This window comes from Corvus brachyrhynchos, unplaced genomic scaffold, assembly GCF_000691975.1.
Source record: "Corvus brachyrhynchos isolate BGI_N302 unplaced genomic scaffold, ASM69197v1 scaffold26, whole genome shotgun sequence".
Lineage (NCBI taxonomy): Eukaryota > Metazoa > Chordata > Aves > Passeriformes > Corvidae > Corvus > Corvus brachyrhynchos.
The window spans coordinates 5,130,545-5,156,825 of record NW_008239324.1 but is presented as its reverse complement, the minus strand read 5'-3'; the positions used below and the strand labels follow the sequence as shown (position 1 = coordinate 5,156,825).

Here is a 26,281-nt window from a genome sequence, read left to right as displayed (position 1 = left end):
GCTCCCCGTTACTACCTGATGTTAGCATAGGTGATACTGGTGCTGGGGCAGTTTGCAAGGAAAATGCTAATGTCTCTTTGAAATGCACACAAGCAAATCCTCCTCTACCACTTCCTTAACCTCGGGGAAAGGTGGAACCTGCAAACACGGCAAATTCAGATGTCCCTGTTCTCAATTTGCTTTTAGATGTAATCCTCCGCATTCTACAATTTCCGCTTTAGTGAGTTCCTCCGCCCCAGATTGCAAATAACTAACAGTGTGCTTGGGAGAGGCGGCATCTGCAGATCTGAGCTGGGCCTCAGAAACTCAGGGAACAGTTTTGTTTGGGCAAGATGTGCATAGTCTGGAGGCTGCACAGCTCCAGTGAGGTTTCCTCAGGGCTGAAGAGCCCCGGTATCAGAACTGTGTGTGGTGGGCCGAGCAAAATGCTTCTCTCCTACCTTTTGGGAGCTGCTACCTCATTCCTAAGAGATATATCCAAGGCAGGAGTGTCATGTACATTTATGTATTTCTCTTGCCCTGGTGTGCAACGTATGTGGAACACACCTATCTATGTTCCCTTTTTTATCCTCTTTAAATTTCACCTTTTGGTCCTCTTTGCAGGCTTTTGTCATTTAATGCAGATCCCTTTACTACAAGTTGTGTAGTTCTGCTTATTGCCAGGCCTTACAGCTCATTGATAAGGTGATTCCGTGTTCTGCTAAAAGATCTACTAGCTTTTAACGTGAAATCTTTGGGCACAACTTCCATGACTCTGTGATACCCTTTCTGCAGGAGATCAGTGCCCCTCTAAAACGCTGCTTCAGGAGGATGTAGCAGTGTTGTCCGAAGTGGATGACCTCTTGCACCACTGGGAAGTGGAGGCTGAGGTAGCCCTAGGAACAGAGTGGGGCTCTAGTGTGGCCCAGCACTGGGCACAGCCCTGAAGCTGTCACAGCAGCTTATGTGGCCGTATGCAGCAGATGCCAAGCTGGGTCCCAGGGATGTTCCTCAACCAGGGGTGTTACCAAAGAGGAATGAGCAGCTATTCTGTCATGACCTCGATAGTGCAGAGTCCTGGAGCTCCTCCTAGTTTCCCCCCACTGTTGGGTAATTTGGTGCAGTGAGCCATGCTGCTCAGGGCACTTCTCTCACCCATTGTAGCAATTTTGAAAGTAGTTCGGGCTAGGCCTCAACCTGTAAATCTCCTTCACTGCTAAAACTTGTATTGAAAGCCACTTCAAGGACTGCTTTGTTCCTGGTCCTGCTCTTTAATGAAGTATTGGAATCTGTTAGTAAATAAACTGAGTCAAGTGTCAACATTGTTGATGCAGCAGGAAGGTAGGATGGTTGAAGTAAATTTTAAGTAGCAATTAAAATGTCTGACTTCATAGCAAGCAAATAAATATTCCACTCTTATTCTCCTGAAGAAAGGTTGATATTTTTGTTGGTAGATACTGAAGTGTCAGGATTTGCAGTGAAGTATAGCCTTTTATTTAGTACAGCTTTCAGCAAACACCGGGATAGCCTAGTTCTGTACTTAGGGTGCTAAAGATGTGTGATTGAAGATGTGCTGTTAGCTTCTTATGATGTTGGGAAATGGGGAATAATACTTCTTACACAGTGGGTAGATAACTTTTTTTTTTTCTTTCCAGATAATCTTACATGAAAATTGAATCTTGATAGAACTAGTCTTAGTTTCCACGTAATAGCCAAGATATTTAATTTTAGAATTAACTGATTCTGATAACTTGTACTTTAGAGCTGAAGTGTCAGACAAAGGAAGCATTTTGTGCAGTTTTTGAGCAGGAGCTGGTTGGTGTAATCATCCTGTCCTTCAGTGCTTTGAAATGGGTTTCTGACTTTCACATTGTGTTAATTAAAAAAGTCTGGACTAGGAGAACAAGGTCTCTTTGGATAATTTCCAGCTGATTTGTCAGCCTCCAGTTGACTTCATGTTTTCAGGAACTAATCTGAAAGTGGTGTTGGGGGAGTAATTCTGCTCCGATGGAGTAGCCCTCCCTGTTAGAAGCTGGTTTATCACTTCAGCATGCTCAGATTGTTGGAGCTCAGCCAGGGACTTGCACTGTGCCAGACTTCCAGGCTGTGAGCAGACATGTACTGCTTGAAGTGTTACCTTTAAAAAGGACTTTGACTACAGTAATCCTGATCTGAATCGAGCTTTTGTACTTTGCAAACTTCACAATAAATTGGTTTCTTTTTTTAGAATTACAGTAGTATTAATGTTATAACCAGTTTTGGAGTGTGCATGCTGCTGGCATGAGGGCTGGAGGAGCTGCAGAGTGCTGGGTCCCTCCCCAGTCTGGTGCTTACCTGGGACCTTTTGGGTGGAACTTTGCTTGAGCTTCTGTTTGTTGCTTGTCTTACAGAGATGGTGTTAGAAGAGACAGAGATGAGAAAAGAGGCAACTGGCACAGGTGTGTTGAAACCAGTGAGTAAAATCAGTGCCCTGGAGGAAACTTCACCACTTGTTACTCCCCCAACATCCCCAACTTCCGGAACTGCCTGGGGTGGTCAGTTTGCACCTACCATAGTCAAGGATGTGAACCCAGAACTGCTCAGGAGTGGAGTTGCCTACCTGCCTGGTGAGTAGCTGAGCCAGAAAGTGTCTTGGAAATGTGGTTTGTAGGAGGGCAAGGGAGATGAGCCTCCTTTTGCAGCACTGGAGACTGGTTCCAATTCTATTTCTTTCACCCCAAACCTCTTCAGAAGTTACACTTCTTGAATCCTCTGGAGTTTCCGAATGGGCAGGACAGGAAGTAGAACTTCCCTGCCATTAGAGTAATGTTAATTTGCTCTCAGGAGTCTCAAAATGTTAACCAAGCGTGTATGAGTCAGAAATGCCAAATCTGTGGGCTCATACCAGGAGTTCAAAAAGAAAAGAGTGAGGGTGCAGCTAATGATGGGCTGGTGGGCCTGACATCAGACCTGGTCAGAGGAATAGAAACTTGATTCACTTGGTAGATAATTAAAGGATAGGAATGTAGAAGATGCTCTTTGACAGGACTCTTGAAAACCAGTTTTATTCTTGGTAATTAGAAGTTTGGTTGATTAAATGTAGCTACCTAGATATAATAGATTTTTAGAAAACATTTGATTTCATGACACAGAGAGTTGAAAGGAATATCCCAGTGAAGCAGATGAGCAATGTGTCGGATGAACGATATTGTAGCCAAACAGCAGATGACAAAACTAACTATCAAGGGAGGACTTCCCAGAATTATTCTGCCAAAATCAGGTTGTAGGTCAAATGTTATTCAGTGTTTGCATCTGATAGAGCAATGAGTATCAAATAGCTGCAGATAAAATTTCTGCATGGGGCAAATACTGGCAGAGGAGTGAACAAAGCTGAAGCTGTTGGACCGAGCAGCCAGCATTGCTTTGGTGTACAGGGCCCGCACAAGACGTCTTTGTGTTTAACCAAACATGAAGTAAAGCAGAGGAAGTAAGATCTACCTGTCTAGTGAGAAACAGCATTTGGCAGCTCTGTGTAAGGAGCCCCTGTGGGCTTGTCCTTCCCAAGCCAGCGAGAAGGTTTTTTGGTGTGGGGCAGGAGGAGCTGCATTTGATCAGCTCAGGAACCACGTATGAGTTGAAAATTGGGCAGAGGGCCCAAGCTCAGAGAAGAGGTCCGGCAGACCTGTGCAGTGTGGCAGAGTTGGGAAGAAGAGCAGAAAGGCAGCACAGGCATCTCCCAGGTGGTGCTGGGTCTGCAAGACCCATTTTGACCTCACATGTGTAAAGGGGAGGAGACGACTATACAGATTAAGAGACTGATTTTTGCCTCTGTTGGTGATGCCTCTCAAATAGTTTGGGCTGTGGTATAAAAGGAAATGGTAAATATTGGAGGTGGTGCAGAGAAGGGTGACAGCCCTTTCTTGTAACCAAACTGGGTGTCTAATGGCAAGAGACTGGAAGGTTGTTTATCTCACAGGATGATTGAGAAAGAGGTGCAATCACCTTTGTGCCAGGAAGGAAGAAGGGAAGTTAAATCTTCCCAGTTTCTGGAAGAAGGTGAAATGGAAAACCAAGGGCATGGCAGAATTGTGGTACATTCATATGTGTAACTTTGCATTAGGAGGTGAATTGTTACAATAAATTCCAAAGGAGGATTTTTAATCATCTGGTCTGCTGATCAGGTTGGACATTCTTATGCTGTATATAACAGCCCAAGAAATTACAGGATTAGAGAGGGTCTTTCAGAGAAGCTCACAGTCCATGCTGTTGCAAGAGCCTGACCATGTTACCTAACACTCCCTTTGTCACAGATTCTTATCATAATGTACCACTGTTAAATGAGGCAAAAGCATTTGAGTATGTGATGAAGGGATGTGCCCTTCTAATGCCCAGAAGAAGCAAGGATTTGGTTTGGTACTGCTTCCAAGGAAGTTTTTCTCTAGGGAAGGAATTGTGTTTCCTGTAAAAGCAGTATCAGATTTGATTGACCTCTCTGCCCCTTTGGGGTTTCAGTGGGCAATCCTCACACCTGAGGGAATGTACTGACCACTCAGTTAAATGCTTTATGTTAGTCAGTGGTAATGACACAGTAATTGCATTAGAAAGAATAACTTTTGTAATGAATGGTAAATAAAAGCTAATTAATGAACTGGTAGCTGATGGAGTTAGACAAAACTGCCAGGATAGTTTCAGTTCTGGGTTCTGCTCCTGAATGATCTAGGTTATGCCGCTGTTGAAGACCTAGCCCTGGTGGCTGTAGTTGCTTTTTTTGACCTGGTCAGGCAATTCCAAGATTACTATATGGAAGTTCAAGGTTTAATCAAATTCTGGTGATACCCAACCTGCCTGATGGACAGAAGATGTTGCTTCAGAGTTAAAAAGCTTTTACTGAGTGTGGTTATTGAGCCATTTTTCCAGTAATTGAGGGCTTTGCTATTTTATTTTGTGATGGTCCCCTTAGCTTATGAAACAAATTACATTAACAAGCTTTTTTAAATTTCTTTCCAGCTTTTTGATTATGCAGCATCCAGGCTACAGTATTTCAGGAGTAATAAAAGTCGTCCTGAATCACACTGATGATGAAAGATTTTTATTAGCAAGAGAAAGCCTGTGCATAGTTTTGGTCCCTGGGAGAAAGAAAGCCCTGCTTCAAAATGGTGTCCATCTGTGTCTGTGGCACTTACTCGAGTCATGTCCTAGTGACAGATTGAGATCACACCGGGGCAGCTTTCCATGCTTGGGGCTGTCCATCTGTGTCTGTTTTACCTGTCAGCTCACATGCTTGTCCCTGGGATGGGGGAGAGAGGTAGTCCAGGACAGTATCTCCTGTGGTAGCAAGAGTTCAGGAGAGGAAGAAACAGCTTTCTCTAGGCCTCTGGTTTTGTCTTGTGCTTGGGATTTCTGACACACACACCCCCCTCCATCCTTCCTTATACAGTTTGTATGACAGGATATGGCTCCTGTTCTTGTGAAATACTTTTCACACAAGAGCAGTGTTGTACCTTCTGTTCTCCAAATCACTCACCTTCCCAGTTGCTTGAGCAGGCTCACTGCAGGCACTGCCTGATTTGGAGTCTCAGAGGCAGTTCTGGCTTTCCAATGTGGTGTGTCCACCTGTTCTTTATCCTGCTTTTGCATCTGGAGAAGAGGCTGGACATAATTCCAGATGTGGCACTGTTAGGTCCTTTTCCTCCTGTGGTAAGCTGTGACTTTGGGCTTTTGGAAAACGGGTGGCAGAGAAGCATTGTCCTTCCTGGCTAACTGAAGCAGAGGGATTTCTCCTTCTTCAGTGTATCGCAACTCAACTGGGTTGCCCATACTGTGCTCTATCTATTCCCTGGGCACTGAGCAAGCTCTGCACGTAATGAAAGCCTGGCACTGACTCTGCCCTTGTCAGAGCTGTAGGCAGGCAGGAGTGTGCTCCTGGGCTGTCCTCTCTGCAGCCTCTGAGGAGGAGCTCTGGGCTCCTGCTCCAGGGCTTTGCTTCAAGGAGATGCCTGGTTCTGTTCTCGGCTCAGCCTGCAGCATGTGCCCAGTCTCGTTACATGGTGCATGTTCTGCAGACCTGTCTGTGTTCTCTCATCTGACAGCGATGTGAAGGTGAGATTCTGTATCTTGAGTTTATGAGATGCTTGCTTTTCTCAAGATTGCGTTATTAGACAACTTCAGCCATATTTATGAAGAATGTATGTTTGGGTAAAGGACAGCAGTCCAAATTTAACACTACCATGAGAGAAAGACAAGCTGAGCTCATCTGCTTCACTCCGGGGCAGCATTTGGGTACTTTGGAAATGTGTTTATAGCCTCCTACCATCTGCGGCATATACAGAATCATACATATTGAGCTCTGTGGAGGATTTCCAGGAAGGTGGTGGGGTCTTAGTGGGAGAATATGAGGCATACACACCTGGAACCAGGCTCTGTTGAATTACTTGTGTCATTTCCACCCCTGCTCTCTTTTTACAGGTACAAGAGACAAATCAGGACGTGCAGTGGCCATAATAACGACAAGGAACAGAGCCTGGTTAAACCCCCACTGCAATACCACTGAGCTTGTACGCCTTCTTCTGTACTTGCATAGCATCCCAAGGTTTGTGATGCTCTTGGGCTGACAGGGCAGACAGCTGCTGCCCTGTCTACTCTGCATTTCAGGGAGGTGGGAATTGAGGCAGGAATGGAAAGAGGTTGACTTTCTTGGCCTAGGAACTTGGTCCAGACAGTCCTGAAATTACACAGGTGACAGTCTTCTGCTAGGGTGAACAAGCTTGTGTTGAGCAAGCACTTTACCTGTTCTGTATATGCCTTGCCCACATGGTGTGATAGAATTTGGTGTGTACTGAATGTTTTCATGTGTTGCCATGAATCTAAGCCATTCTTGCTATCCTTCATTAGTTCAGAAAATGGGATTTGGGAGCTATCATGGGGCAGTCATGCAGCAGCTCTGTGATAGTGTTGTGACATGGTATTTTAGGGCCAGGCCTCCATACTGAGAGGGAGGGAGGATCTGCAAGGGTTGAGAGTCTGTCTTGATGACTGGCTGAAAATTGGTTTTGGAGTCTGCAGGCTGGAGTTTGCTGCAGCTGCTCTTCCTCTCACTATGACAGGCTCTTCTTCCTCAGCTCATCACTTCTAGGTGATTAAATAAGAGGAGGTAAAGCTAACTCTCTGATACTGATTTTTTTTTTTTTTGAAGCCTTTAAACTATTTATAAGGGGAGCAGGCTTAACTCATGAGAAAGTTTCTGCAATTTGTACTTTGCTTTATATGCTTCTCCCTTCAAATCTGATTCTGGGTGAGATAGGCATTGGGTCTGCTCCAGACTGGCTGCTCTTCTGAAGCAGTGAGGCTGAAACCAAGCTTGTCCCTGAATACAATTAGGAAGGACTGGTTTTCCTGTGTGGATTATCCAGTGGGCATCAGCACCTTTGCCATCAGTGACACATATTCTAGGAATAGGAAAAATGGGAAATTGGGTGGAAGTCACAGAATCATACGGCAAAGGTAAAAATTGAGCAATTGGTTGGTGGTTTCTGTGTATTTATCTTGTTTAGGAGAAGGTGGCCAGTTTGTTCCTGTTATTACAAAGCCATAATGTACTGGTTTTTTCACCGTGCCATGACTACAGGTTGTTTCCATAGTCTTGTTAATTTTCATTGGTGACAAAGGTGACCTTTTTATCTTTGTCCTTGCAGACCAGAATGTCAGGCTTTGGGTCTCACTGTTCTTGTGGACGCTCGCCGCTGTTTACCCGTTCCTGCTCTCTTCAAGGCATTCAGCACATTGCAGGTGAGCCTTGAGCTTGGGCAGAGGAGCACTGGCTGGCTTGCTGTCGTGGTTGGATGTTACATCTCCATCTGCTGCTTATGTATCCTTCTGCCACCTGGCTTTCAGTTGTCTTTGGGAGGTGGAGATACGCACCCAACCCTGCTTTAGGAGGATGACCTGGACTTGCCAGACTGCAGACAAAGCAAAAGACCTAAGCAAGTCTGAGTTAGGGGAGAACACCCCTCCCCACCCTTCCAAATTTGCTTTCATCTCAATGCTGAGAACAGCCCATACCCAAGTCTCAATGCTGTCATGAATTATTCTGCTTGGAGATGTTGTCCCCTGCACTGAGGGGCTGTGTGAAATGTGCAGGGATTTTTGCCTGCCAGAGAAGGGAGGAAGAGAGGCCTCTGCCTGCTGCCATGGGTAGGGAAGGACACTGCTTAACCATGCCAGGTGGAAAAGCACGTGCAGCTGTTAATGTGGCTGTCGGTGAATGATTAGAATCGGACGTGCTGTAACTCTGTATTGCTTCAGGTCAAAGGCTTTCATATCAGTCACTTGGGAAGCCAGTGGGTTGTGTTGCCCCCCCCCTCCCAGATAGGAACTATCTGCTGCTGCTGCCAGGGAGATGCTGGGTTGTAGCGATGACTAATCTTGTTTAAGCAGGTGTTCCTTTTAAATCAGAGCTTAGGTCTCTTAGGATTCAAACTCTGCAAACTGGAACAGGGCAATGTTTTAATGAAGCTGATGTCTGTGGTTTATATGCTTCAGTGCCACATCTGAGAGTTGAGTCTGACTCAGAGGTCTGTTCTCCTGCTTCCTGGGCTGGGTGGAGCTGTGAGCTCTATCAGCATGCTTATTCTCTGTGGGGAAGGAGTAATCTGGTGCCCTGCTCAGTTCTGCAGAGGTAACAAGCAAATACATTCTCTTTCATGCTGTGCCCACGTGGCAGTGGGCTTGCTAAAGCTTTAGAGCATTTCACTGTCCATGTAAGTTGCATGGCAGTCTTAGTGGCCTGATTTGGAAATCAGCAACATGTTCTGGCTGTCTCAGTTCTCATACAAGCATGGTAATAATGCCATTTTAACCTTAAGTTTCCCCTCTAAACTGAGGGAGTGGGGAAGCTTTTTGCTGTGCTGTGATGGCTGTTTGGCTCTGAGCACCTCGTTACCAGGGTGGTGCTACAGTTATTTAACAGAGTTTAATGTGCTGCAAGACAGTTTGCTGGATCTGAGTGTGTGCTCCAGGTAACAGTGACTGACAGAGGCTGATTACTCTGCTTATGTTTCTTTGATCCTTACACTGACTCTTCTGAAGACACTGTATAGGAGACCTGTTTGGGTAGCTCATCACCTAGTTAGGGCACAAGACTGACTAATCCCTGGCTCCTCTGAGCATTTGGAGATCCTTAGCATTTACTCCATGATCCTATGGCAATGTTCTCTGCTCTGGAGCAAGGATAGAGTAATACAGAAAACTGAGTGTAACTGCAGTGAGGCAAGCTAAGTGTTTCAGAGTGCAGCAGGGTTTGCCTGGCCAGTGACTGCACTGAGGCACAGACTGTGTGTTATGCCTCTAAGGTTACAGAGCAGATCACCTCCTTGGGGTCCTTTCTGAAATCACTTACACATCTCAGTGTCTCTTATCTCTAGAGCTCATTTCTCTGCTGTCCTGCACTTTTCCTTATCCAGGATTTTATTTACATAATTTCTGTGAAGCCTACTATGATAATGTGCTGGAATCTGTTAAATGTTGAGGTCCCGTATTGCTTGTTCAATTCTGAATGGCTGTTTTCCTCTTAACCCAGCAGTGGGAAGCACTGCTTCACAGAGGGGAAGCACAGATGGGATGCCCTAATGCAGAGTCCCTTCCTGCTTGGATCTGTTAAGCCTAGAGAGACTCTTGGGGAGCAAAGGCTCCTGGATCAAGATCCATCAGCCTGAGGAAATCCTTTTTCCACTTTCTCCATCTTTCCAGAATGAATGCATGATTGGAATTAAATGGTAGTAGACAACTTTGGGTGCTTGCAGATTAGTTTTCCCTGCAGCACTAGGAGTCTGTCAGTTGCTCTGTCCAGAACAACCTGGTAAACTGGTGGGAGCTTGTCCTCTCTGCCTTCAGGGTAGGGGCAATTGCATTCTGCAAGAATTTTTTTTCCCCTTCTTTTTAGAATATTGCGTGGCTGGAAAATCTTTCTGTCCCAGACAGCAGCCGGAGCAGAGGGAGCGGGGCAGAATAAAAAGCTGCTGCAGAGCTAACTCAGGAAGAAGCAGGAGGAACTCTGGCAGCTCTGTGCAGAGGTGAAGGGAAGTGCACAGTGTGTGCATGTTGCAGGAATAGATCATGCTTGTTCCTGTGGGAAACTGCGTAATGATGCTTTGGAGCAAGGATTTTTGCAGGGGTAATGCTGTAATGTTTGGTTACAGGTTGTCACCAGTAAGCCGTGTGCTGGGGGGCCTCTTAAGAGGGACTTTGCTACTCAGTGCTAGGCTGATCCCTTGCTCAGTGAGCAGGCAGGGCATGGACAATGGAATGTGTGCACTGGCCTTCAGTGAGCAGGTATCTGTGGGATTTCCCTCTGCCTGAGTCTTAATAGAGTGAGATTCTTTCGAATTTTCCATATCAGTGCAAAGGCTTAATCCTGTAATAGGCTGTGTTTGTGTGTTGAATTGGAAAGAGTCAGTTTAGCATTTGAAAGCAGAGAAGTTCTGTGCAAACCTCTCTGTTCAAGAGGTGTACTTGCATTGTCACTTAGTGCAGAAGTACAGAGGACCTTGGTCTCATGCTAAAGACCAGAGAACTCCTGCTACTCCATTAGGGTGGTCACTTTGAGACTGACTGAGGTGTCAAACACAAACCTGCGCAAACATTCCTGGCAGCCTGTGCTTCAGGCTGTGCCAGTGTTGTTAAGTCTGGCCATGGGTTTCCATTTGGGGCAGGAAGCCAGAAAACTTGAACTTCAGTCTGAGAAACACTGAAGAAAGTATCTAATTCTCTTTAAAAAGAAGAATAATAAAAAGATTTATGTTTACCTTGATGCTTTCTGAACTCCTATTGATGCCCCTCTATTCTGTGCTGTCCACACTGTACCTATTTTGGGAGGTGAGGAGTTCACTTAGATGTGTGGAACTCTTGTTTCTTTGCTTCCATATAGTTGGTTTTGTTAGCAAAGGTGGTAAGAGATTGTGCATAAAGCTGCAAGAAACCTTCCTCAATTAGCATCCTGCTGTTTCCAGCTCTGCTTATCTCCTGAGATGCTCCTGGTAAACTGTTTAAGTCTTTGGATTGCTCCATCAGTGCTAGATGAGACTGACTTCAGCTATTAAATTAAAAAAATATGTTGAAAAGTACTTGATTTCTTTGGAAATACAATTTCTTCTTGAGTTGGAAAACCCTGAACTTTTCCCTTGACAGCTTTATTTGTGAATAGTTTTTCAGTTTCTATTTTCAGTAGTAACAAACAAACAAATGAGTGTTTTGGCTGTTGTGGTAACCTCTTGTTACACTATCACTACCTTTATCCCTCACTCAGATTGCACATCTCGTGACTATTGGAGTAGAAGAGGGATTGTGTAAGAAAAAAATTAGTTTAGTACCATCATCAGTCTTGAAGCTGTGTCCAGTCTTCATCCTTCAGTACTTTCTAGCAGATAAATTCAGAGCTGGTGATACAGCTGTGTTATCTCCCCATCCTCTCTTCAGTATTTATCTTTTGCAGCCTAATTACGCAATAAATCTTTTTTGGCCTTCTGATCAGTGTTCAAATAACAGAGAAAGTGTGAATAATTCACTTTGGAGAAATTTGAGACAATTTAGAAACCTCTCATGGTTTTGGAAGGTGTTTCAGTTGGGATTTTTTTGCTGCCTGTTGAAAAGGATCGTGGTTTAGGACTGGGTGAGGGAAAGGTCTTTTTCATCTGTTCTGGAACCTCTGCTGCTGCTTTCACTTGCAGAATTTGGGCTCCTTGTGTTGGCATTGTTTCTTAATTGCTGAACTGGGCCCAGTGTCAGGTTAGGTCATTCAGTCTCTGCTGAATGTTATGTCTAACCAGCATGAGAGAACAGTTGCTAACAGGCCATATGAAATTTCAGAGTTACATACTAGGCTGTACAGGATTTAAGAAATATGAAAGTTAAAACCTAAGGCATCAGTCCACTTGCCTCTATACTCTGGCTCTGCTGCTCCTGGCAGATATTTAACCCTACACACTGCTGGAGCTGTTTATTTAAACAGGTTTCCTTTGCTGTTGTGGCCTGCTGTGTGGCAGGTTCCTTGCAGCTTGAGTGACACCAGAAAGGATTTGTTGCTTGACAATTCCTGAGATCTTTGCAGAGACAAAAACTGTGTAGGAGACATTGAAATGGGATGGCTCTTGTTTAACTATGAGGCACAACAGCTTAAATGGCTCTTCTTGCTTTCCTGGTCCGGGCATCATATGTAGTGAGCCCTGTCTCCATGGTCTGAATCTTTCTGCCATGTTTCCCTCTTCCTACTGTTGCTCTCTCTGCCTGTTTTTCACTTCCCTGTAGAATGCTTCTATAATTGGAGAGCTGCTTCTGGATCACTGAGTTTGAACTACAGCTGCCAGACATCCCTTGTATTTGGAATTTGTCAGTTTAACAGTAGAAACAGGATGCAAGTACTTGATTGTAAATTGGCAGTAAGTGGAGACAAGACAAAGTTTTTGGCACTGGGCGGGGGTGGAGGGGGGAAAGCCACTTCCTTTCGTTTAGGTGAAGTAACCAGGAAAGTATCAGGAAAAAACTTGGACACAGAACATGGGTTTTGGTTTTGGGTTTCTTTTGCTTCTGTTTTTTTTTCCCCTTGACTCACTTCCCTGTGCAGAAGGCAGAGCTTTTTTAGTACAGCCAACACCTCACCTTTTCCACTGCATTCTTAAATATTACGGGACTAGTTGACCTGAAGCAAACTACCTTAAAGACATCACCTTGGTACCCTGTAGACTGGCCTTCCTTAATTTCTGGTGCCTGCCTTCTAGGCTTTGTAGATGCCTTTGAAGGATGAATTGCAATCTTGTGTATGAACCTGGGGTAGTACATTCTCTGTAGTATCCAAGGCAGATCAGTAATGGATTTGTGCTCTGTTCTGTTGTAGGACATGAATCCTCACTGTATTCATGGAGTACTGCTTCTGGTTGAAAGAGATCTGACTTTTCGGATGGAGAAGCCACCAGGAGGACAGGTAATGAAACCATGTATCTGGGGTTTGCTGGGCCACTCTTGCTATCTCTTATTTAATTCTCGAGACGCAAATTCCCTGTCATTGATGTATGTTTATTCACACATGAAATCTCTGTAGATGTCCTCTGTGTTTTGTGGTCATGGTCTCTTATGGGTGTGATATTTACTGAGTTGTAGTGTTTATGTGAGCTGAACAGATCCCTGTTATGCTCTGTTTATTGCCCCGTCCATCAGTGACATTTGCACCACATTTACATCAATCTGCTGGGGACTCAAGACACAGGGTTTGTTGGGAGCATGGATAAGTGTATGGAGGAGCCCTGCACAATTTGCTAGGGATGCTTTTCATGTTCTCCTATTAACAATAAATGCGTGGTCAGGAAGAGATCACATTAGGCTAAATCCTGAACTCCACCTTTGAAGGTGCTTGTTGCTTTCCTGGCTTTTGCATCTCTCCTGTTTCCTCTCTTCATACCTGCTGCTGCCAGTGGCTGAGAGACTTCTGCAAGAAGAAGATGAGATTGGCATTTGTGTGAGGTTCCCTTTGTAGCCAAAATGTCTGGAAAGACTAACAGGAGGGAAAGTTACCACAACATCACTGAACTCCCCCACTACAAGTAAAACTGTCTTGGTATTCTATGGCTGTATAAGAAATGTGGGCTCCGAGCCACTCTGTGGTGAGTGAAGAGGATCAGATTTCATCTTAGTCCTCTCCCTCTGCTCCAAGACTGCTGCAAGCTACAAGAGTGGACTGAAATTCTGTGCCTGCTAAAACTCTGTAGGCTACAGAGTAGGCCTGGACCTCCTTTTTGGCTCCTGTGGATGAAGATGTTGTGATAGGCATCAGGTTTGCTGTGTGTGTCGTGTGGTGTCCCAAAAGTCTAAAGAATAACAAATGCTATTAGTCCATTTCCTTATTGCCCCCATGTGGAAGAATTCAGAGTCAGAATGGGGGCTGCAGGCATGTGCATGCAGGGAGAGCTACAGAAGACATTAAACACATTGAACAAACACAAAGAGTGTAGGAGGGAACACAGGAAAGGCTAATAAAGACAAGGGCATACAGGAGGAATTGGAAGCATCATCACAATTTTGTAAGGAGGTGGAAACTTTGTATTGTGTGTGTGGGAGTTAAATGTCTGCACCTGAGTTTGTGTCTGGGCTGGCTTCCATGTACCTGCAGGAGCACTTGTTGCTCTGGTGAGTGTAGATATGCTCTGAGGTCCTACAGACTTGCAGAAGGCAAGTTACCTGTGTCAAGATCCAAGAAACTCTTGGAGCAAATAGCTGCTTTGATGAGTGGAGAGTTGAGGGCAGGGCAGAGGCTGCTCTGTTAGACTCTTTTTCCAGGAAGTGAGATGGGGAAGCTGGGGGCTGGATTTAACCTCCCAGATTCTCCAAACAGATGCAAATCGCAGCACAACTGTGGGAACATACGAGGGAGTTGCTATGCTTGCACCGGGAGGTACTGGCTCTGGAGAAGGCAGGCTGCTGCCAGACTCCCATCACAGATGTTCTGCCTGGTGAAACAGCATGTTGTGGCCTGCATTCCTTCAGGGTTCGCCCACTGAGCTGTTCAACAAGCTGGTCTAAGATTGAATTGGGGTTTTTTTCCCCTTCATATTGTAGTGATAATGCAGGTACACATTGCATGCTGTGCTTCTGTGCAAGATAGATAAAGAAATGATGGATTCTACCTTTTGTTAACCTTCCCCTCCTCCTCCAGTACTCACCCTAACAGAAGTGTGCTTTTTTCTTTTCCTTTCTATTCCTGTGCAGTTTGAACTTCTCACCTCCATGAAATCCCTCCATAAGCACATAGACAGCTCACAGCTGCCTGTAGAGCTGGATGGGACCTTCCTGTACTGCCACCAGGACTGGCTAAGCTTCCGCAGGGTGAGTAGGATGTCTCGTGTGCTTTGGTGTCTGAGAGAAGCAATGGCATGGTAACAGATGGGAACAAGAGGAACCTGTCAACAGCTGAACCTACAAGCATTAAAAGACAATGTTCCTGCAAAGCTGTGAATGCAAATGAATGTCTGTTATCAAAAAAATGCTAATACTGTCTTCATAAGAAGGGTACACACTGTGGCCTATTGGCATGACTGCAGGAACTAAAATTTTAGGTTTTTACTCATCTGCTTGAACTGCATTAATTTTTTCGTGCCTTCAAAATATGGTCAAATCTGGAATGGAATCCGGTTTTGTCGTGGTGTGCAGTGGCTCTTGAGTTATACTCCGAGGATTAAGGACAGACATCTGAAACTAATGTCAGGAGAAGGTGTTAGTATCATGTTGCCATTGGACTAACAATGAAGAACTTGAGTGAAGTAACAAGAATTAAATCTTTTTGGTTTTGGAGCAAGTTCCCCAGATCAAGCTATTATTTTGTTAATAAAATCTGCAGTCCTTGCAAGAGCAAGGCGTGGAAGTTCCTGATAATCAGTTCAGAATTCTTCTTCTAGGAATAACTTTTACTTCAAGCAGCAGGGTACGTGCAGACTGCCAGAAGCCTGCAGAGGGTAGCATCCATGGTACCAGTACCCAGCTCCGAGTGTGCTTGTGCTGTGGAGGGAGCCTGAGTGCTGTGGACCAGATGCTTGTTGAATCTTTAAAAGCTCTATTGAGTTATTTGGCACACTGAGACTAGACAGGATTAAATCTCTGTAAATCTGCACACAAGCTGGCTGCCTTCACGTTGAATTCGCTCACCCTGGTGGTTGACAGAATTGTCACCTCAGCTTCCAGAGGATCCAGTGGTCTTTAGGCTCCAACCTCGATGCCCAGAGTGCTCTGTGACACAGTGCAGCACTTGAAGCAGATTAAGATGTCACTGATAACACCACTGTGGTGCTGGTGGCAGGCTTCAGGAGATAGGCTTGGCATGTGCTAGATGTTAACTTACTTTTTCCAACTTACTTTAGAACCATTTCTCTTAAACTTCCATCTAAAAGTACTTGTAGCAGCCTGTGCTCATGCAGTAGAGGTACAGAAGCCTCATCTTGGTGCCTAGGATTGACTTTGAGAAGTTGAAATCTATTTGGCAGTGAGGGAGCAGAGAAACTTTGCAAGAGGTTATGGATTAGTTTTATGGACAGAGTGGGGAATACCTTGAGAGCTGAGGTGCTCTGTATGTGCAGAAGGGCAGTTCTTGAAGGAAGAACCATAATATCAGGCTACTTCTTTTCTAAGCATGTAAAACATTGCCAAAGGGGGTTAATATGAGAATCATACTGTATGGAATGCCTGTTTATACTGTGTGGGGTAATGACCCATGTGCTCAGCTTCTTTAGCTCTGGAGCTATGTGGCAAACAGCATTTATTTCCTCTCTCAGTGATCTCACCTGCATCCTGCCTGCTAATCTGTCACTGCTGGCGTTGTTCCAGCACTCCAGGGAAGAGGGAGTTCAATTCAGTAAAGATTCAAACAGCTGCTTTTTTGTTTTGTTTTGAGCATGGTTATTTTGGAATAGCTGTTTCTCCCTTCTCTTGATTTCAGTGGCATCTGACAGTATTCAGGCTTTATATTACTGACTTCTCTAAAACACAGTGCCTCATGAACCCTTATGAAATGTTTGGGCTTTGTTTGTTTTTTTCCCTGCTTCCACCCACCCTGAAGAGAGGAAGGATTTCAGATTTATCCATAGGTGGTGCTTAATTTTGGAAGCTTTCCAGTTTCCTAATCTTTAATTTACACTACTTTTAACATGAAGAGAAATTATTTAAAGCAGAAAAATTCCAAGTATTTGTTTTATGTTTTGTTTCTCTGAAATTCGTGCAGTGTGATTCATCTTCATGGAAAGTTACAAGAAATGCTAATGGAAGAATGTGAGACATAAGTGGATTGGGTGTTTTTTCTGTAAAGCATGACCCATCTGAGCCATGAGTATGCAGGTTTCTAAGGTCTGCATGGAGGCCTTGGTCTAGTGTGATGCATCTGAAGCCTCTGATGGGCCTCTCTTTGCTGATACAGTTTCACTGAATGATATAATTGAACCCTTGGATTAATGTGTTTGATCCTCTCTTGATTTTTGTACTCCTAAGCTTCTGCAAGCTCAGAAGACCTTTCCTGTCAGCTGTGAGACAATAATCTCTGCCTTGGTCCTTTATTCTTGTAGAAGCTGGAATACTTGCTACAAGGATGCCAGGGTGTTTGTGCCTTCCTTCAGGGAGCTATTAATAAAGTGGAGTCTGGAAAATTACCGGAAAAGGCTGAGGTAAGCATGTTCCTCAGATCAGAGGTGGACCTGAGACAGAAGAGAACATGAGGCTGGATAGCTGCAGAAAAGCTGTAGCTTTGAATTTGCAAGCTGTAGTAGCAGAGTATTCCCAGTACTAGTAGAAACTAATCCAGACGAAGTGATAGAGGCTTCAGTGGCTCTGGAAGCTGATTGTCTGATTCCTCAGTGTCACCCAGGAGATCTTTCCAGCTGGGCTTGTTGCTGATGGGTGCTTGCTCCAGCATTGGGGTGCATTCTCAGCAGCTCCAGAGCTCTGTAGCTGGTGCAAACTTTGGTGTGCCAGGTACAGAGCAGCTGCCTTGGGCTGAGCTGCATCAGGTTGGCTTGAATGGCCTGGAATAATACTAGGTAACAGCTTAGTTCTGTGCTGTGGTTCCAACTTTGCTGTCTCCAGAACACAAGTTTGGAAGTGGGCAAGAAGGGGAAGGGACAAAGACCAACCCTATGTGGTCACAAACTTTCTATTTCTCCTCTTGAGAAGTTGCTGTACCCCTGACACGGTTGGGAATTGCTGCCAGCTCTGCACTGAGGGTTCCAGTAGTAAATGATGGAGGATATGGTAGTGGCCTTCCTGCACACACCTGTATATCCGCAAACCCTTCGTGTGCATCTTGTCCCACGGCTTGGAGCCATGCAGATCCAGGCTCTCAGAGCTCTAGGAGTTAGGTGTGAGTGGGAAGTGAGGCTGGAAAGTTTATTTCTTCTGTGCCCCGCAAATGAATGGAACAGCAATGATGGGAATTGGGGCACAATTTTAGCCTGGTGGGGAAGGTACCAGGAGCATAAGGAGCACTGTTTATCACTTTAGACTTGTCAGGCTGGAGAGAGACAGCCGTGGGAACCAACCTCCCCTTTTCCTAGAGTGGGCCCAGGTGAGATGTGGTTTGGGTGTGTTTTGGTTTAGGTGCTGGTTTTTGCCTGTAGGTTGCAGTAACAATTCAACTCACTCTTGTGATCCCTCCAGGATGCAGCTGTGCTGCTGAGGAATTCAAGGCAGTTGATGAAGAATGTTCTGGAAGACGCAAGTTTGGTTAAGGTGCAGCAGGAGGGTGGAGCGCTCCTGGCCAGACTGGGGAAGGAGGAGTCTTGTGTCACCCTTACCCAGGACTACAGGTGAGCCCCCAGAGTGGGAGGAGATGGACATGAGCAAAAGGCAGGTGCTAGGAGTCTCCCTGAGGTGCTCCATCATTGGTGCAGGCGTGAGAACAGCTTTGTGTAGCAAAGAATTATGTTGAAAACAGCAAAGGTGAAAAATGTAATGAATTTTACTCTTAACCGGATTGCTTCCTCCCCAGTCCAAAAACTAGTCCAGGTGGATTCACTTAGATTGTTCAGCTTCCTTTTTCAAGCCAAATCAGACTTACCTTCTTTAGTGGAGAGAGAGCTGGATATTTTGGGTAGATATTATTAAAACACCAGCCTTAATTGATGATACCAGTGATGAATGTTTAGGTGCAGGCCATTACCTCTGTGTGATTTCCCAAGGCACTCCTTATGCAAGGGGATTTCCAAGGACCTTAGCTGGGAGGAATGCTTGCTGGCTGCAGCAGGCTCTGATCTCCTCGCACATTGGTACAGTTTGCACAAACAAATACTTGCTGCCCGTTTGTGGGGTTGGTATGAGAAGCGGGGACTGAGAGAGCCCAGCTGTTTGATATCTCCAGGGCATTGCACAACTCCTGTTTGTGCTGTTAAAACACCTGAAGCTTGTCAGCATGAGAAGGCCTCTGTGCTATGTGCTGTGCAAACAACAAGGTAGAAAGGCAGCCTTTGCACCCAGGAGCTTCCAGCCCAGTGTGAGATAACCGCTGGCATGTGGGTGCAGATGAGGGTGCAGGGGGTGGCAGGGTGATGTGGAATAGCTCTCTGCATCCACAGCCTTGCTCTGGTTAAACTCCCTGTTGCCATCACAAGCTGGGAGGTTTGAAGGGAGGGAATGAAGAGAAGATAACAAAGTAGTTATGGAGTATCTCAACACTGTGAAAAGCATGTTTCTCTTTTAAAATTCAGCAAGTGGATGACAGTGCAAGTTGCTACCTGTCACTGGAAGAAGAGGACTGACATTTTGGTGCAGAGAGGGGAGCATGGGGGCAGGCTGTGTAACTGTTTCTGTTTCCTGCTTGCTGTGACTCCTGTCAGGAGCTCTGGCACGCTATGCAGACACAATTCTCTTGCTGAACTGGTGAAGTAGTCTTGATGCAATTTTGGATTGAGTTAGTACAGTATAGTCTTTTCATTCTCATGCGACATGAGAAGCAAAATAATGTGGGGTTTTGTGCTTTGGTTTATTTAGGTTTTTTTTTATTATTATTTATTTTAAGCAACACACAGCAACTTTAGAGTCCTAGGAGAATGGGGAGAATGTGCATGAGTTTTATGTTTTGGTTTGGTTTTGAGCTAAGCCTGTGTTTTTGTGCAGGGAAATGATCAACTTTGAAACCTGATCTGACAGAGCCCCAAAGGATAATTTACTGCTTTGATTACTTTAGCAAGGGCAGGGGTGGGGGATACACACTGAATTGTTTGATTGTGCAGTGCTTGAGTGCATGCCGAGGCTGTGTAGCATGTTCTCTGCTTAGTTCAGGTTATATTCATTGTCTGCCAGTGTGAAAGGAGACTGTATGCCATGGCTCAAATATATGTGGCTCTCTCCAACTTAAGGAGCATAAATGAATGTAGCAGGAGAAAGTTATTCTCTTCTAGGCTGTGGAGTAGTTGCAGAAACTAAATTCCATCCAGTATTTTAATTTTCATCTAACTTAGGGCAGAGGACTAAAGAAGTCCACTCTTCTTTGTTCCAGGATCCCTTCAAATGGGGAAGAAGGCTCTATCACTTAGCTAGAGAACGCTGTATAAGGCACTGTTGGTTTTGGGTCCTCCATGGCTTTGCACTTACTCCTTTCCTATCTGATGCGCAGATATTAAAGGTTCTGAGCTCTGCTTAATACTGTAAAGATTATGATTTTCAAAGGCTTCTTTAACAGATACAATCAAAGCAGGGTGTGGACAAAATATTGCAACTGGCCAGCTAAGCTAGCATGGAGTGGCTATTGATGTATGTAGGTCCAATATTCGATTTCTAACTGGTGATGTGTGAAAAGGGAACAGGACTGGCTTTGTATGTGCACTCAGCAGGGCTTGTGGTACTGCTGCTCTGAACTTTGAATTGTAAAATCTTGATCTAATGCTTAGCAGCCTAATTCCACACCCATTCTCCCAACACTTGAAATAAATTATTTATGAAAGCAAGTCAAATGGCTTTAACTCTTCTAAGCCACCTTTTTGGCTCTTTTGTCTATCACGTGTCCAGTTGTTGAAGTTTTTTATTGTCCATTATGGTGCAAAAGTCTGATAAAATGGAGTCATGACTGCCAGGACTTCTTAGTCATAAGTTGAGGCCAGTTGTGAACAGGTGACTGTCCGAATGTGCAGGAATTACATATAAATAGAGAAGACAATTTTAAGAGCAGTTTTCTGGACTTTTGGCTCGACTTAATTACAATATGCCAACTATAAGTGGAGAACTAAAGGTAAAATTGTGATTTTTTTTTTTTTTTTTAAATAAAGATGACAAGCCCATCTGCACCTTCACCTTGGGATTAACCAAGCAAGGGATTGACTTGCCTTTTTTTCAGGCAATACCTTTTTCTAGCTCTCACAGATGTCTTTCTTGCTAGTTTGTGGTTTCACGTGGAAAAAGAACACCAGGAGCTGGTAAAAATAGATATGGATGAACCCTTCTGAAAATGCCTGACCACAGGTTGGAGATAGTAAGTTAAAACAGGCAAGGAAGCAGGCATGTGCTCAGGCAATCAGATGTTATCTGCCAAATACCTTTCAAGAGCAAACAGCAAGCAAGATTTGCTTTAGTAATGAAACTCTTCCCATGGGATTGGTTGTGGAACCTTCTCTGCTTGCTCTGCCCTCCTGGAGAGCAGAGATGCCCTTTGGAGTGTTTTGTGGCACACAGCAGTGGGATCTCATTGCTGCTCAGGTCTGACCTGGGATTTGTGAGGCTTTGCTAAGACAGTGCCACAGGTTCTTTCCTGCAGAAGTTGAACTCATCCCATCAAAGATGTGGGCATGCAGGAGGGATGTGTTGGGCTCCATCCATTAGTTTCTCTAACAGATGATTTAACAGCCTCCGGGAGTCTTTCCTGGATGGTCCCATCCTGACATGCTGTCGTACCACAGCAGTGGCTTTGACCAGTAACTCTGCTCACATTGTGAGCTGACCAGGAGTCCTCGTACTCCTTTCTCCACCAAGTACCACTGTAAAAGATAGCCTTGCCCATCCAGCTGCTCATCCACAAAAGGAAAGACTGACTTCTCCAAGCAGTCTGTCTGGAACTCTGCCTTTTCCTAGCTTAGGAAGAAGGAGCTCAGTTACCAGAATACACATCCTGCAGGCAGCTCATTGCAGGGAGTTGGCTTAGGGGCTGTGGAGTGCTCAGCTGGTCTCTGAGATCTCCCACCTCCAGCAAGACCAGGCTGAATTTGGCCTGGAGTTGGTGTGGGTGTGGCACTGATGAGCCAATATCTTTGTGGCGCCTCTTTAAGTGGTGTAATGATAGGGCTGGCCACCCAGAGGTGCAGGGGGACTGCTGGAGGTGGCATTGCCACTTGCTCACTGTTGGTGGATTTAAAGCCAGCACATTCACCTTCGCACCATCCACTGTGCTGAAGGTTCAGTGCTTCTCCAGGTCTGTTAGCTGAACCCTTAGAGGTTTTGCTGGCCCAGTCTTTCTGGAGATTGAAATGCAGAGCTGTTAGCCTAGCTGAAGTTCCTCTTGGTAAGTGTGGCCAAATGGCAGACACCTCCATCACTTCAATGCTGTTAATACTTCTTTTTGCACTTTCAAACAGGAATTTTTTAATAACACAGTCTTGTTAATAAGGTACATAGAGTTGGTTAGAAGGTGTAGCTTTGGCTACTGGTTGTCTAGTGTAGTGATCAACTAACCTGTAGCTTGCAGGCAACTCACTGAGCCAGCTGTGAAAGGTGGACTAAGGTATTGCTGCTTCTGTAGTGGATGTCAAAAACTTAAAGTTTACGATGGAAGTGTCAGAGAAGCTGCCAGAAGCCAGACAGCAGCAGTGGGAGCTCTTGCTGAAGTGAGGCTGTGATGTGGGGCTGGGCAGCAAGGCCACGATCCTTTTAACCTGGTCTTTAGCTAGGTGTTTTTCACTGTTGTTCTCATTATTGCTGCTCTTCCAGCATAGCCAAGAGCTGGAAATATGTGCCTAGCCAAAGTACCCAGTGAATGCCTTTCGTCCTGCAGATGTTATGAGTCACAAGTAGAGGAAAGAAGGTATAACCATTTTATATTAATATATAGATGGTTTATATTAGTTTAACCAGAGTGCACCTGCCTGGCTCTACGACGAACCTGTGTTCTCACTGTGGCACGGGAGTGGGATTGTGTCATGCTCTGCATGGTGATGGGCAAGATAGTCCCAAGGCTAGAGGTGAGAGCTGAAAGGAGAAAAACCTCAGATGGTGAAGGAATGATCATGTTGAGTGTTTGGCTCTGTGCAACATGGAACCAAAAAAAGCATCATCTCTTCCCCCAAGCTCCTCATCAGAAAAGAATCTGTGCTTGCAAGCTGTGAATAAGCAGCTTATAAATAGATGGAGGAGTGAATTCTCCTTTGTTTGCAGAAGGCAGTATAGTTAGTCTCTGTACTTTGAGGGTGGAGTGGCTAGAGCCGAGAGCTGGTTTTGTGAGCTGGCTATTTTTAGTGTGGCTTGGTGATGTAGTTGGAAGCCCTGGGTGGGGATCTGAGCTGAGCAGAGGTAATGGACAGTACAGAGCAGACTTCCTGAGCAGCAGCTGCCAGGTTCCTGGTGCTGGACCTGACTCAGTTACAGTGACAAAGAGGGTGATCTTGCAGCCAACAGCCTCCATAGTTCATGTTCCGGCTTTCACACACACTACTGAGACTCTGGGTCTACTTGAAGCTGTGGTCACTTAACAGTGCAGGGGGGTGTAGCTCTGTGGTGCTTCAGAGCTCATGTTTGTGGGTCTCCAGCAAGGCTCCTGCTAGTAGCAGCTCCTGGAATGTTACAAGGCCTGCATGTGCCATTCTGCAAAGCGGTGTATGAGCTCCCTTTGGTGGAAGTAGACCTGGATAATGTACAGGCTCTAAGCCCTCTGCCAAGGGACTGCACAGCACCATGTAAAGCTTGTGTAGAGTCAGAGAGACTAAGCTGATCAGCCAAAATGTGGAACAAGTTGGGAGCAGGGGAGATGGGTGTCTGGTGTATAAAGTCCCAGTTTGGGCAGACTGAGATGGCTGGGCTTCTTGGTTTGTAAGGTACAGTGTGTGCGCCATCAAACTGGCAGCTGCTGCTATAGGCTGGTCATAGCCAGGCAACTTATGCTGGGAAATCCTTCCTGGAGGCATTATTGTCTTCTGCCATTCCCTTTCTGTGTTAGAGATGTGTGTCTGCTGCGGCTCTGTGTGTTTGTACGTGCTTCAGAAGATGGTGATGCTTGTGTCGCTCTCACTGATGGCAGTTGAGCTAGAGCCTGCTCATCTTCCTGCCTCTCTGGGAACTCTGGGAGCCTCTCATGCTACCACTTGCCAGTGTGCACTCCTGATATGATCTGCGACAGGCACCTTTCATTGTAGGGTCCTGTGCGTGTTCCTCCTGTAGACCTAATCCTAAAACCTCCATCTTGGGATGAGATGTATACTCAGTATACCTTTGAAGCCAGATGAAAAAACATGCTTAAATTCTGAGCTCAAAGGCTGCCACGAGACGCCTCTGTGCTGTTGCTGGTGACACAGAAGGTGCTGATGAGCACTAAGCCTTTGGTTGAGCATGGGTGGCAGTGCTCTTCCCTGGCCTTATTTGTTTGTGTCAGGTGGAGGGAGGAGCGCACTGCAACATTTCTACCCAAACACACACTGTGCTGCTTGGTATTCATTTTGGTTACAGTCTAACCTGTTCCTTCTGTTTGCGTGGTGGTTTTAGCCTGGTAAAAAGCACTTAGCTCGCATTAAACAAATCTTGCTGCTCCACACATAAAGGAGAGTGGAGTTGGGGCTGTTGTCATTCTGAGTGCATGAAGTGCTGTGAGGCGTCAATTGTGGCATTTGCAGAGAGCTAAAAGATTGCAGAGTTCTGTCTAGGTAAGTTTTCATTGTCCTCTTAGGCTTTTTATGAGATGATTCCCCTCAGCTCCCTTTCTGTTTTTTATTTTCTGCTGTCTTGTGTCCTAAATCTTCTTGGATTCAGTGAGAATTTACCCAAAGACTCCAGTTTTGCTTGTTTTTGTTTGCAATGCTTGTCATGCCAACAGGGCATTAGGTAATTAGTGACACACTGTGTTTTATCTGTTTAAAAATATTGTGGAAAAAATTGCAGAAAGTTTCCAGTATAGGATGTTAGCTGAACTGCCTGACATTCCTGCCTCAGCCCAGGCTATCCCACAAGCACCATTTTTTATATAACTAGGTTGGGATAGATACGTCTCTTGCTGGGCTGGTTAATAGAACAGTCCCTGCTATTATATGGATTGTACATAGCCCTGGAAGTGGGTAAAAGGAGAATGTATCAATGAAACAGGGACGTGGCTTTAAATGACAGTGTGTATATATTTGAGCAGGGTATCTTGAGAGCCTGGTGGTCTCAGCATCAGGAACCCAGCTCTTAGACTGGTGTATTTGACCAGGATATGAAGTATAAACAAGCAGGTTAATGTACATTAGACAAGGTTTAGAGGTGGAAATTGTTTACAGCTGGTAGAAAACCACATCTGGAGACTCAGTGTTCCCAGAATGGTGTTTCCAAATCCTGTCCAAGGTTCCACTGCAGAGGGAACTTTCCCTGTAAGCAGGCTACTTGTTAGTTTGGTATTTCTTACAATGTTTTTTTTCCCAGTCAGTTTTATGGATCTTACTGGGATTTAAAATCAACCAGAATCTGAACACAGTTTTATTATAACTGAATGCAAGCCAGGCAGGAGAACGAACCAAAGGTCACATCTTGGGACTGTGCTTGGACATTTGTTTAACTGTGTGCATTGATCCCTTGGCTTTTAAAGGGATTTCTGAGCATATTTCTGCTAAAAACACACTTAAACGAACTGTGCTCCAGAAGAGAATTCTTCTGGCAGTTGTGGTCTCCAGTGCATTGTATTAATTGTATGGTTTGCTCCCAGGTCAGGTAACCTAGTGAGGAGGGATTCAGCCGGGTCTGTGGTCTCAGCTAGATCCACTGGTCCCATCCTGAATGGGAACAGACATCCCACAGGCAACCCCAGATTTGGTGTTTGACCTCTGTGCCTTTGTAAGAAACTTGAGGGTTCTAAAAAATGTACCCTGTTCCTCAGATGCTTTTATCAGGGAATTGAAAAACTGCCATGGCTATTTGTGTTCTGCAGAGAATAATTAGTTTATTTAGCAGTATCTGCTTTAGCTTCACCATGGCTAGTTGGAATTTTAACCTCAGCTGCATGTGAAGCTCTCAGCTTGAAGAGCAGGACTGTGCATTTGAGGTTGACCTCCTTTTATGGGATCATTATAAATATGGCACTTATGTAGGTTGCTACCAAAATGCAGTAATGACCAAGAATGACATTTCTCTTCCTGCAAAATGTCCCTCAGGCACACAGGACTGTCCCTGCAGAGCTGGAAGGATTTCTTCCTTAAGCATTGCTCAGGATGTTTTAAGTGATTTGTAGCCGAGGTATCAGCACACATGATCTGGGTGATGTCCTTGGACTAATCCATCATTTAAACCTCCTAGTTGCCAGATCCTGTTCATTTTCTGCTAAAACCTGTAGAGACATCTGCAAGGGAAGTTTAGCACCAGGAGTGGAAGACTAGATGAGGCTAATGTTGTAACATTTGACTGTGTTTTTTCTAAATTACACTACAGTTAAGGATATCTGATTTTCCCAGGACAAGTTAGCTGCACTATACTTGCCTAAACCCCATCAAATACTCTACCAAAATTTTGTATTTACTTCCATCCATACCATTTTAAAATTGACCATGGCTGGTCAGAGGATGAACTCTGATTTCAGCCCTTTGTTAGATCTGTTGTTCTTGCTGTTTGTCAGAGCAGTTCTTCTAGGGGCCGACAGGAAAGTGCAGAATAG

The 26,281-nt window shown here is 45.0% G+C and overlaps 1 protein-coding gene across 1 annotated transcript in view; it reads left to right on the top strand.

Moving 5' to 3' along the window:
* PLEKHG4 (pleckstrin homology and RhoGEF domain containing G4) overlaps window positions 1–26,281 on the top strand; it is an 87,672-nt gene that overhangs the window by 25,776 nt on the left and 35,615 nt on the right. The window contains exons 6-12 of the mRNA XM_017740806.1: window positions 2,370–2,585; window positions 6,424–6,547; window positions 7,650–7,743; window positions 12,842–12,928; window positions 14,707–14,823; window positions 17,046–17,144; window positions 18,133–18,281. Coding sequence (XP_017596295.1) covers window positions 2,370–2,585; window positions 6,424–6,547; window positions 7,650–7,743; window positions 12,842–12,928; window positions 14,707–14,823; window positions 17,046–17,144; window positions 18,133–18,281 — 886 coding nt within the window. The remainder of the gene's footprint in view (window positions 1–2,369; window positions 2,586–6,423; window positions 6,548–7,649; window positions 7,744–12,841; window positions 12,929–14,706; window positions 14,824–17,045; window positions 17,145–18,132; window positions 18,282–26,281) is intronic.